Raw genomic sequence first — 12,859 nt, forward strand, 5'->3', positions numbered from 1 at the left:
TAGGGAGCCCCCCCCCCATGAAACCCCCTTTTTTCACCCTTTTGTCCCCTCCCCATAGCCTCACATGCTTAAGAGTGCTTTTCTTTAAGCCATTTTTTTTGGGGGGGGGCTTTTATGAGCAACCTAATTCCACCCCTCCCCCCTCCCAATTCAGCAACCCTAATTTTGGGTTAGTCCTGGGAAGGGAGAAGAGAAAAAGCACTCTGCACATGCTCAGAGGCACTCTTGTCACCCTCTCTCAGCTCTGTGGGGGGGCTTCCTGGGAGGAAGTAGGGGGAGGGGAGCCAGGAAAGGGGGTTCTAGAGCCACCTGGAACAATGGGGGGCGGGACAAAGGGGCCCCCCAACTCCCACCGGCCAATCAGCGCGCTCTCCCAAAGGGGAGGGAGCCGAGCGCGTCCGGAGCCAATCAGCGGCCGCCACTCCTTTACGTTTTCCCCCCCCCAATGGGGAGAGCCGAAAAAGGGCTCCCCGATTCTCCTCCCGCCCCTCACCTCACCTGCCGCTCCCGCGCTCCCCTATTCGGCCGGCGGCCGCCATCTTGCTCGGGACGTACCAACTGCATCGCGGGGGAGGCGACACCAAAACCCACTCCTCAATTAAAGCGTCCCTGGCAAAACGGGCTCTTTGAGGCTCCCTATACACTCCTTTATATTTTACCGTCTTCCCTCTCCTCCCTTTGCCGTTTTTATTCCTTCGCTCCCTGACGATACAGCTTTTATCTTCCTCTCCTCCCCCGAATTCTGGTAAATGGTTCGACCCAGCAGGCGGGCCGCCCTCTCGTTGTTGTAGCAAAGCGGTTGCTAGGGCGACGAAGAAAGGGGCGTGTCCCTGTGCGGAACCAAAGCCCCGCGCGCGGGAAAGAAGGGGAAGACACGTGGTTGCGTTGCGCGGGCTTTCTGATCGTCTGAATGCGGATATTGGCTTTCCAGCGTGTCCGGATAGATTTATGCTGCCTCCTTTTTCGGGAAACCCGAGATGATAGCCACGGTTCATTTTTACTTCAGCACAACAACCCTGCAAGGTAGGGCAATAGCGAGCTTGCAAACCTTAAATTGTGGCTTGAAAATGTTGGGTTAGCCCAGCCAATGGCCCTTTTTATGCTGTCGATCTTAGTTTAGCAGAATTCTAGACCTGTTTTTTTACAACTTAGCAATTTTAAGGTGGCTGGGTGAAGGTCAACTCCCAGAAATCCACCCATATTAAAAAGTGTCAGACATTGGAAAAAATCAGGTAGTTCTCCACTTACGACCACAAGGGAGCCGAAAATTGATGTTGCCAAGTGAGAAATTTGTTGAGTTTTGCCCCGTTTTACGACTTGACTCGTTTGTTCAGTGAATCACTGCAGTTGTTAAATTAGCAACATGGTTGTTAAGTGAATCTGACTTCCCCCTAAACTTGGCTCATCAGAAGGTCACAAAAGGAGATCACGTGACCCACGAACACTGCAACCGTCATAAATACGAAACACTTGCCAAACGTCTGAATTTTGATCACGTGACCATGGAGATGCTACAATGGTCATAAGTGTGAACAATGGTCATAAGTGTGAACAATGGTCATAAGTCACTCTTTTCAGTGCCGTTGTAACTTCAAACAGTCACTAAACAAACTGTTGTAAGTCAAGAACTACCTGTATGGAAATCGCACCAGGAATGGTGGCCCCTAATTTAATCGTTATTGGATTCACTAAGAAGGGCTACTAACCTCGATGTCTGTTTATCATCATGGATCAAAAGTGGCTTGTTTTCATAGCTGGTAAAGAAAGCCAAGATTCCCGCTGTATCTGTTAGTAGTAGCCCCTTCCTTCCCAATTCAGAACCTGAACAGCCCATCTTTAAGGCTCTTCCTAGGATTTAACTGTGGTTTACTGAACAAACTATGATGAACTGCACTCATAACAGCATCTATTAATCCAAACAAGCCATGTTTACCAGAGTTTAGTTATTAATAATGTTCAACTAGGGTTATTTTCAGCCAAGTCCAGAAGCTTTCATTTGAATTTTAGCAAAATTATGGCTGTGTAATGCTGGTATATTTTACACAACATGAAGGATGATGGTTCACCCTCCCTAATCGGTGAGGTGCAAATCAACCAGGCATCAAAGCCATGATTTGTTGCAACAGGGGTTACAGGTTAAGCCTGAAGTAGGCCTACATCTCAACCAGGGCTGACAAAAAAACCCCAGGGGCTGGGATCATACTTTTGCCCCCATTCACACAACCCATGAATGGGGTCAAACTCTGCATCATTTTTAGCAACACCCTAGAATTCCATAGAATGACATCATGGCTTGTGCCCGACACCTAGAGTTTAGGCACCACCAGTTTCTGGTTGCTTGAGTTATTAGCCAGTTTTACAAACTTGGGTAAATCCAGGCTTGCAAACAAAAGCCGTCAAGAATCATGGCTTGAAGATGTCCAGGATGCCATCATAACTTGTACCCCACATTTGGCATTTAGACACTGGTTTGTGGAAGATTGAGTCAGCAAATTGGGGACAAAGTTTGGGTTCGCCAACAAGCCACAAAAGACTGGCTTGCACAGGGCTACAAGGACTGCAGCATGGCTCATCCCTGACAACTAGAGTCTAAGCCATAGTTTGTAAAGGATCGAGTCCTTGGCTGGTTCTACAAACTAGGACCAAAGCCAGCTTGCAAACAGAAGCCCTAAAAGATCATGGTTTACAGCCACCCCAAATGCCCAGGATGCCATGCTGGCATAAATTTGCCGCCTAAAACCATAGTTTGTCTCAGATCGAGTCATTGGCCAGCTCTCAAACTAGGATCAAACCCGGCTTGCAAACCGAACGCACGAAAGAGTGTGGCTTGCAGAACCCCCAGATGGTTTACAGGACCCCCATCCTGGCTTGTGGCCGCCCCCTACGGCCTAAACCGTGGCTTGCGTTGGGTTGAATTCTCGGGCCAAGGGCAAGAAGCCAGGAAGGATGCGCGCTCGCAAGGATGCTACGCACCTGGGTACCAGCCCCGGGCCAGGGATGCAGGCGACGGCACCGATTGGCCGCGCCACCCGCCGCTCACTTGGAGGCGCTCCCAAGGCCGGCCAATGGCGGCCGAGGGCTATTTGCATGCGGGCGATTGACGGCGCCGCCGGGCCAATGCGAGGCGCCGGCGGGCGGGCTCTCCTGGCACGAGGGCGAAGATGGTATGAGCCCGGACAGCCGCTCCGCTCCTGCCGCCGCCGCCGCCGCAGGTAAGGGCTGGGGGGCCCCGTGCAGGGGAGGGGTCCTTCCTTGGGGGCTGCATCTCCCTCTGGGGGCGCTCGGGGGCTGCAATAGGCCTCCAGAAAATGGGAGGGGGGAAGCAAAGGGGGGGAGGGGGTTGCAAGGGGGGGCATTGCAGCAAGATGCAACCCTGGGAGGGGGGGGCAGGAGGAGAGATGCAAAACACCCCCCTCCTCCACCCTCCCCTCCCCCTCTTTGCAAAGGCTGCAAAGCCCCAGAAGTTGGGGTCCTCCCCCCTCCCCCACTGCATTGCCCGGTGCCACTGCAGCAGCTTGGTGCAAGATGCATCTATGCATGCATGCATTCAGGAAGCAGCTGGCCCTCCCTTCTTTCTCCCCCCCACCCCAACCCCCTTTGCAGGCTTGCAAAAGCAGGAACTGGGAGACCAAGGAAAGGGAGCCCACTGCAGAGAGGGGGGGAAAAAACCCCACCCGCTAGGGAGGGTATGAGTGGGGAGCTCTGGGCTGGCCCGCCATCGGTGGGGAGGGGGTGCAAAATTCAGGAGGGGAGGCCTTGCCCCCTTTACCTGCCTGCAGGTGGAAGAGGGTGGGCGGGGAGACCCTCCCCATAAATGCATGGAGGGATATTTCAAGCGGGGGGGGGAGGAGGGGGGGCGCCCTGCAAATTTGACAGCTGCCCATCGTCAGTGACAGGAAACAGACCAGTCAATGTTGGCTAATTCCCCACTGCTGAATTTTATTGCAAGTGGGGCTGATTGTGGTGGTTGCATGCTGCAGGGAGGAGGAGGAGGAAGGGGGAGGGGGGGGTCGGTGGGGACTTCCAAGGCGGATATTGGTGCAAAATGGGGGGGGGGGGGAAGGAAGTTGAGCGTGTGCCGCCTTCTCCATCGGCTGGTTGTGCGGTTGTGTGTTTCGGCAATATCGGTGCGTCCTTCCGTCAAAAAGGAAGAAGGAAGGCAGGAGATTGGCGCTGGTGAGAAATGTGGGGGGGGGCTTTTTCCTGTGCGATCGCACACTTGGGGGTGTGCACACGCGTGCAAGCGAGCCCAGTGCCCCTTTTCTTCCCCCCCCACTCTCAACTTTCGTCTTCCCCCAGTGGGGAAAATACAATATTTTGATAGCCATAGCGCTTAGATTTACCGGTATATCCCCCTAACTTCAGCTAGGGCACAGACACCCCCATATTTTGGGGGAGGGCAGAAGTTGGATGAGATAAATGCAGTGGGGAATTGGTCTCCCACCCCCGCCGTTCCGGGACTGATCTCATCTCTGGATGCCACTGCAAGTCATTCTTGGTTCAGGTCCAGCTGGGTATTTTTTTTTTTTTTTGCTGCATCCGAATCTTCACCAAATTTGACCTATCCCAGCCACAATTTCCCCCCCCCCCAATAATCCTTTCACTGCCCCCCCCACCCCTTGTGTAAAATTAGTAATTTTGGGTCCCTGCCCCAGACAGCTTGCAATCTCCACCCCCACCTCCCCTTGGAAGAAAAGGAATATGCCGGTCGAAATTTATATAACGAGGGCTTAAAAAAATAATCGCAAATATTTTCCGTAAAAAAAAAAAATTAGACAAATATCATTACCACATATTCCCAGCAGAGCGGTAACGGCCTCAATTAATAAATTTCTCTTAAGGATCACTCTGCAGCCAATTAAAAGCCAGTTCCCACCGTTCCTCTATATCAAACTGGAATAATAAAAAAAAAAAAATAGAATATCGGAGCTGTTTTCCTCAATACCAGCGTTCCTCGATTTACGAGTGGAGTCCCAAATTTCCATTGCCGAGTGTCGTTAAGTGAGTTCTGCCTCGTTTTGCGAACTTTCTCTCCACGGTGGGTAAGTGGATCGGTGCAGTGATTCAGTTAGTCACCCAGTCATTAAATGAATCACTCTTCCTGGTGGACTTGGCTGGCCAGAAGGTTGCAAAAGGGACACTGCAAACGTCAAATACGAGTCAATTGCCAAGCGTCCGAATTTTGATCACGTGACCGTGGGAGGAGCTGCGATGGTCCTAAGTGTGTCCATAAGTCACTTTTTTCACTGTCGTTACTTTGAACGGTCGCTAAATGAATCGTCGTAAGTCAAGGACCACCTGCATTGCTTCGCCTGGCCACCTAAAGCGAGTAATGGTGGCCTCCAGGAGATGACCAGCAAAAGGCCCACCTGTACAGGTAATCCTCTGTTACACCTGTCCCCAAAATAGGGACTTACGACTCAAATTTGAAATTCTGACGGTTGGGATTTCCCTGTGGTCCCCTTTCCGCCTGGGTTTTATTCATTTATCATTAATTGAATTTCTCTACTCTCCATCTCGCCAATACGGCAACTCGGGGTTAGTCCTTGACTTACAACCGCCCATTTAGCGACGGTTCAAAGTTACAACGACACTTACGTTACTTAGGAATGTTTTCCACACTTACGACCGTCACAGCCACGAGAGTCAACTTCAGATCCTTGGCAATGGACTCGTATTTAGGACAGTCGCTGCATCCCCCGGGGTCACGCGATCCCTGACTGTGAGACTCACTTAAGATTCACTTAATAACCGTTGCAAGTCACATCGTAAAATGGGGCAAAACTCACTTAATGAGTGGCCTTGCTTAGCTGCAGAAACTTTGGGGTCGTAAATCGAGGATTATCCGTCTTTTCCTACACTTAATAACAACCTTGCCATCACCGCGTAAATAAAACTAATCATAATTTCTTTTTTCACTAGAAAAAGGCTCAGCTGGATATTGAATATTTTTAAAATTCCCTAATGTGGCCACCCTTTTCCACCTTGTACCCAAATCTGCATTTCTAGGGGGGTTTTCTAAGTCTGGTTTTTTTCCTTCTTCTTTTTTCTCTACAGAGTGTTAAAAAACATATAAATAGTTTCGCTGATCACATCGAATTATTTTGCAGTCCTGACTCGGCTGCAGCTGCGACCCAAAAGCTGAATTGCAAATAGTGCGGTTGTGAATGAGTGTTTTTTCTGGGGTGGGGGAAACAAGAAAGCAAAAATTAAGTGGTCCTCCACTTACAACCGCAATGGAGGCCGCAGATTTCTGTCGCGAAGCAAGAAAGTTTTTCGATGAACGTTGCTCTGTTTTCCGACCTTTCTTGCCACAGTCGTTAAGTGGAACACGCTGCTCTTATTAAGCAGCGTGTTCCACTTGTTATTATTATTTCTTTTTTGAAAACTTCCGACGAGCAACGTCACCGGGGAAGCCAAATTCGCTTAACGACCGTGTTCCTAACTGCCAGGGATTCACTTAACAAGCGTAGCAGGAAAGGTCGGGAAACTGGGTGAAAGTCGCTAAACAGATGCCTCGCTTAGCAATGGAAATTTGGGGCAGCGGTCGTAAGTCGAGGACTACCCGCATAGGAAGCGCTAAAGAGACAGTCTTGGCATCTCTGCCCTTAAGTAACTGCCAGGGATTTGCTTAACAACCGCAGCAAGAAAAGTCATAAAATGGGGCGCAACTCGCTTAACAAATGCCTTGCTTAACGATGGAAATATGGGTCTCCGTTGCGGTCGTATGTCGAGGACTGCCTGCGTAGCATCTCTGTCCTTGCAAACCAGAAGATATCTGGTCGTTGTTGAGGAGCAGAAAGACGGTCCAGCCATTCTCACTGGACCTCTGAAGCGGTCAGCAGGGTGTGGCCAAGGAGGAGGGGGCTCACCTGCGGCCTGAGGGAGGATCAGGTTGCCACCAGGTTGTGAAACACGCTCCGGAGTTCACCGGGTCTTGTTTTTCCGTGACGTCCGTCATCACTCTATCTGCTTGACCTCCAAGACCGCGTGTTCACCTGGGCCGGGTTTCTCCGGCCGCGGCTTTTAGCCTGATGAAATGGAAGTGGGGGGTTTCGAACAGCCTCGGGTGTAAGGCGGCGCCTGGGAAACGTAGCACTCAAGAGGCAGAATGAAAAACTTGGTTCCGTGTTGAAGGTCCTATACCGAATATTAAGCAGGGGTCACCTCTCCATGGCAGGAAGGGAGGCGTTGCGAGGGATAAGAGAATAACAGGGTGGGAAGGGACCTTGGAGGTCTTCTAGTCCAGCCCCCCTCGGCTTATGACCGCCAGTTTAGCGGACGTTCGAAGTTACGTTGGACCCTAAAAAGAAAGAATTATGACCTAGTTTTGAAGTTCTGACGTCCACCCCCCTACCCTGTTAGTCAGGGATTTTGGGTGCTCACTGATATAGACATTTGTTCCACACTTATGACCGTCAAAAGCATCCCCACACGGTCCATGATCAAAATTCAGGCACTTGGCAACTGGCATGTACTTATGACGGTTGCAGGGTCCCAGGGTCACACTTGTAAGGAAGGAAAGAAAATGAGAGGAGGGAGGAAGGAAGGAAGGGGTGTTATTGTGTTATGGAAAGAAAGAAAAGAGAGAGATGGACGGAAGGAAGGAAGGAAATAGAAAAGGAAGGTGGGAGAGAGAAAAAGGGAGGAAAGAAGAAAAGGAGAGAAAATAGGAAGGAAGGACAGAAATGAACAAATGAAAGAAAGAAAAGGGAGGACAGAAATGAATGAATGAAAGAAAATGAAGAGAAGGAAGAGATGAAAGGAGGGAAGGAAGGAAAGGACAGGAAAGAGAGAGAGAAAGATTGATTTGTGCAAATATGGGCGTAAAACGTACTTTTAAAATATTTCTCTTTCCGATCACACGTGTAGATTGGTCCTCTTTTTCATAATTCTTTTCGCTTTTTCCTTTCGCTTTAACTTTCTTCACTTTTCTCCTGTTCCATAGAAAGTCTTTTTTTAAAAAAAAGAAAACGAGAACAGAGCTGCCCGTTGGCTCTTGCGACATCAGCCTTGCGAAAGGGAAGCTCACCCAACTTTCGGGTGACAAAAAGAGAATTTTGAGAAACCGCTCGGTTAGGTGTCCCCTGCGGGTGCCCAGTGTCGTTGCAGCAACATTTGGCTGTGTGTTTGCAAGTGTGGGATGCTTGTGGGGCTGGGGGGGGGGGGCTGGGTAAGGGGTTGGCTGGCTTTGCAAGGCCTGAGTGTGGTGGTGGCCAAATTTGGGGGCGGGGGGAGTGGAGGGGGTGACCTTACAAGGCAGACTCCTCTCCAACCTTTATTCAGGTTTTTATTTTCTATAATTAGTTATTTAAAATATCTGCAGAAAAAATCTGTCCAATAAAAAGTTTTTCTTTCTTGTTCTAAGGTTATTCTGGGGGAGGGGAGGGAGGGAAGGAAGGAAGGAAGGAAGGGAAAAGGGAAAAGGGCAAAGTTGGGAGGGAGAGAAGGAAGGAAGGAAGGGAAAAGTTGAGAGGGAGAGAAGGAAGGAAGGAAGGGAAAAGTTGGGGAGGGAAGAAGGAAGGAAGGAAAGAGGGAAGGAGGGGGAGGGAGGGAGAAAGAAGGTAGGAAGGAAAGAAGGAAAAATAAAAGGGAGGAAGGAAGGAAAGGGAGACGGAGGAAGGAAAGAAGGAAAAATGGAAGGAAGGGAAAAGTAGGGGAGGGAGGAAAGAAGGAAGGAAAGAGAGAGAGAGTGAAGGAAGAGAATAGGGAAGGAAGGGGAGGAAGGAAGGGAAGGGAGGGGGAAGAAGGAAGGGGAGGGAAGGAAGGAAGGAAAAAGGGAGGGCGGGGGGGAAGAGGGAGCCCCCCCCCCCTGTTTTTCGCCAGGGAATGAGTCACTGAAAGCTGAATTTTCTCTGGCAAGCAAAGTCAGAGCTCATCCAACAGACGGATCCGATGGCAGCTGCCAAAATCCTTTCTGCTTTTCCCTGTTTTCTTTTTTCTTCCCCCCCCCCCCCTCTTAATGTCACCTTGAAGCCTCCCCCTTTCTTTGGAGGGGGGGACAGGATCGTCTCCTAGCCCAAGTCCTCCTCCTGTGACCAGGCAGCCTTTTTCTGTCTCTCGTCTTCCGACCTGGCTGGCTCACATCTCATCTTACAGCCCCTTCGAAGTTTCTGGCTCTGCAAAGTTGGCGGGAGGGATGGTCTTTTGGTAACATTCAAGGAGTCCTTGACTTACGACCACAATTGAGGCCAACGTTTCTGTTGCTAAGCAAGACAGTTAAGTGAGGTTTGCCCCCTGTTACCCTTCTTGTTACAGTTGTGAGTCTATCTTTGTCTGTCTATCATATCTACAGAATCTATCTTCTCTCTCTCTCCCTCCCTCCCTCTCCCTACAGAATCAATCTATATCTCTATCTATCTAATCTATCTATCTATCTCTATCATCTATTTATCTATCTTCTCTCTCTCCCCACCTATCTATCTACAGAATCTATCTATCTATCTATCTATCTATCATTTATCTGTAATTATCTATCAATCATCTATCAATCATGTCTCTATAGTTATCTAATCTATTTTATCTATCTAATCTTATCTATTTTATCTCTCTCTCCCCCACTGGATCGACAGAATCTATCTATCTATATCTATCTATCTATCTATCTATCTATCTATCTATCTATCTCTATCATCTCTATCATCTATCTATCTCTATCATCTATTTATCTATCTTCTCTCTCTCCCCACCTATCTATCTACAGAATCTATCTATCTATCTATCTATCTATCTATCTATCTATCTATCATTTATCTGTAATTATCTATCAATCATCTATCAATCATCTATCAATCATGTCTCTATAGTTATCTAATCTATTTTATCTATCTAATCTTATCTATTTTATCTCTCTCTCCCCCACTGGATCGACAGAATCTATCTATATCTATCTATCTATCTATCTATCTATCTATCTATCTATCTATCTATCTATCTCCCATACATATTTTTCTCCATTCTCTCCATCCATCTACTATATCCATCCATGCATTTATCCATTCCAGTGTACCTATCTTATCCAATCCATCCTTTTTCTCCATTCTATTCATCTATCCATCTATCTGTCTTATTTATCCATCCATCTCTCCATCCAATCATCCATTCTATCTCCCTGTCTTTCTGTGTCATTCATCCATCCATCCGTTCTGTCTTATTTATCTATCTATCTATCCATTAACAATTTTGGGGCAGAATCTTTCTTTTTTTTTTTTAAATAGCAGATTTGCAATTTGAACTGGAGTGGCGGCTAAGAGGTCTGCACCGCCCTCTTGTGGACAGCAGCGGTCATGATGGCTTGGAGGCAGTTCTGGATTGCAAATCATGGTTTAGTGGCCCATCCTTTACCCGTTTTTTGATTCATGTTTATTTTCCTTTCCTTCTTTTTTCTTCCTTTTTTCTTCCTTTCTTTTTCTTCCTTTTTCTGCTTTTGCTGCCAGCTTTGCTGAGTAAGCAGATTATTCAGGAAGGGTGAAGATTTATCCAGAACAGAATTTAGAGCTTTTGTTGAATTTTTCTCCAGTTGTAACTAAAGTAATATCAATAACTTTTTTAAAAAAACATCCAGGATTTGTAAAAGCTGAACAAAAAGTCTACAGAACCAGGAACAAAAACAAAAAGAATATAAAATGAAAGGCTTTTGCCATCCTTCAAAAGACCAGGGCAAAATGGAAAGCAAAATGCTTAAAATGTCTTTAAAAGAACAAAATAAAAATAAAAAGATTAAACTCATGGTCTAACTTTCCTTCCTTCCTTCCTTCTTTTTCTTTTTCTTTCTTTCTTTCTTTCTTTCTTTCTTCCCTCCCTCCCTCCTCTTTCTTTCTTTCTTTCTTTCTTTCTTTCTTCCCTCCCTCCCTCCCTCCCTCCCTCCCTCCTTTTTCTTTCTTTCTTTCTGCAGTGGGTGCTAACAAAGATTCATCTGGATCCTGGAGGAGCTTGCCTCCATGTACCCCGAATCCACCACGGACTCCCCGGCCAGATTCTCAAACCGACACACTGGATCCCCAGGTATGATTTACAGGTGAGTGTGAGCATCGGCCAGCCATGCGTGTCGGTTGCAACTCCGGTCCCGTCCAAGTGTGTTATCCCGCATTTGTCTCCTGCTGGACCTTCAAAATCAGAAACATAGGTAGTCCTTGACTTACAAACACAATTAGGACAAAAATTCCCCCGGCTAAGAAAGATGGTTGGTAAGCGAATCGCACTCGGAGTCAGTCGTCAGTTATTCCTTTTTGCTGGAGGCCAAAATGTCTGTTGGTAAGTGAGACAGTTGTTAAGAAGAGTTGTGTCCCATGTTACGACCTATCTTGCCACTATTGGTGAACGACTGCTGTTGTTAAATTAGTAACACGGTTGTTAAATGAATCTAGCTTCCCGGATCATCAGGATGTCTCTGCCAGAAATATGCAATTCCCACCTGCTCCACTTGAGGGTACTGTTGACCCAACCCTCTTGATCCAAGACCATGCGAATGACCATAGAGTCTTGGGTTGGAAGGCCCAGAGAGTCTAGGGAAGATGATACGTTGACTCAACCCTCCTGACCCAAGACCGTGCAACCAACCATAGAGTCTTGCATTGAGAGGCCAGAGTGTCTGGAGAGATAATACGTGGTTCGTCCAATGTATTTGCACCGTTCCTTGCCCTTTTTTTTTTTTTTCCTTTTCAAAATCTGTGATTTGTGGAATCTCTCTCCTTTCTTTCTTTCTTTCTTTTTTTTCCCCCTTTTGCTTTCCAAAGTGCTCGTTATGGAAGTCCGAAAAGACAGCTCCAGTTTTACAGGTAATTTTGTCTTTTTTTTTTTTTTTTAATCCTCTCGGTGTTCTCCGAGCTTCCAATTGGCGATTCTGCAAAAAAAAAAAAATAGTAGTAGTAGTAATCAGGAGTTCCCCCAAGAGGCTGACTCTATGAACCCCCAAATTGTGCATGCTTCCTCTTTGCAAAGTGGGATTTTCTAACTGTGACTCTGTTGATGGCTGGTAGAGCTCTTGCAAGGAACAAGAAATGAAAATTATTGTGGTTGGAAGGCATTGTTGGCATGAAGGCGGGGTACGGTTTTTCAATTCCAGGTTGCCGTCGTCATCCTAAAAGCCGTTTTTTACAGGTGGTCCTTGACTTATGACCAAAACCGGGACCAAGAAGCTCCATCACTAAACGAGGCAGTTGTTCATTGACTCGCACCCCATTTCACAACCATTTATGCTGAGGTCGTTAAGGAAATCTGGCTTCTCCACTGGGAAGTCACTTTTATGAAGCATTTATTAAGTGAGTTTGCTCCATTTTACAGCCTTTCTTGGCACTGTTGTTAAGTGAATCACTGCAGTTGTTTAATGAGTCACACGGTTGTCAAGTGAATCCGGCTTCCTCCTTTTGACTTTTGCCGGTCAGATGGTCGCAAAAGGGAATCACGTAACCTGGGAACACAGCAACCGTCATAAGTACATGCCAGTTGCCAAGCTTCCAAATTTTTGATCGCATGACTCAGGAGGCGAATCCTGCAACAACGGTTGTAAGTGTGAAAAACATCCAGAAGTCATTCTTTTCAGTCCTCTTGTGCCTTCGAATGGTCACTAAACGAACAGGAAAGAATCCAGGACTATCTATGAAAGGGGGAAAAAATGGATCTCGTCTTGCAGGAAACTCATCAGCGTCTTCCCACCGTCGAGTTCCCACATTCGGCAAAATGCGGTAATCTTTTTGAAAGGTGCCAGGAGATCCATCAGCAGAAGTTCTGCCAACTTGCAAAGCTTCTGGGCACCTTCCCTGGCGTCCATCGACGCTGCTGGGTTGGCAAAAGCTGAGATAATTAGCTTTTCTCCCCAGAGCGAAGCCGGGAAACGATCCAGCATGTGTGAATCGGGAGA

At 47.6% G+C, this 12,859-nt stretch overlaps 1 protein-coding gene across 7 annotated transcripts in view; it reads left to right on the forward strand.

The window, feature by feature from the left end:
* The first annotated feature begins 818 nt into the window (after nt 1-818).
* The window catches only part of KCNAB2 (potassium voltage-gated channel subfamily A regulatory beta subunit 2), a 37,122-nt gene continuing 25,081 nt past the window's right edge, over nt 819-12,859 (forward strand). Inside the window, exons 1-3 of one of the 7 annotated variants that reach the window (XM_087878829.1) lie at nt 866-1,023; nt 10,895-11,017; nt 11,736-11,777. In XM_087878829.1, the coding sequence (XP_087734955.1) occupies nt 10,941-11,017; nt 11,736-11,777 (119 nt within the window). In that variant the 5' untranslated portion in view covers nt 866-1,023; nt 10,895-10,940. Of the gene's footprint in view, nt 1,024-3,064; nt 3,213-4,062; nt 4,177-10,894; nt 11,018-11,735; nt 11,778-12,859 lie in introns of those variants that run through there. The other 6 variants (XM_087878828.1, XM_087878830.1, XM_087878834.1 and 3 more) reach the window with 6 other exon arrangements.

This window comes from Pantherophis guttatus, chromosome 15 (genome assembly GCF_059756535.1).
Source record: "Pantherophis guttatus breed Tessera chromosome 15, ASM5975653v1, whole genome shotgun sequence".
In the NCBI taxonomy this organism is placed as follows: domain Eukaryota; kingdom Metazoa; phylum Chordata; class Lepidosauria; order Squamata; family Colubridae; genus Pantherophis; species Pantherophis guttatus.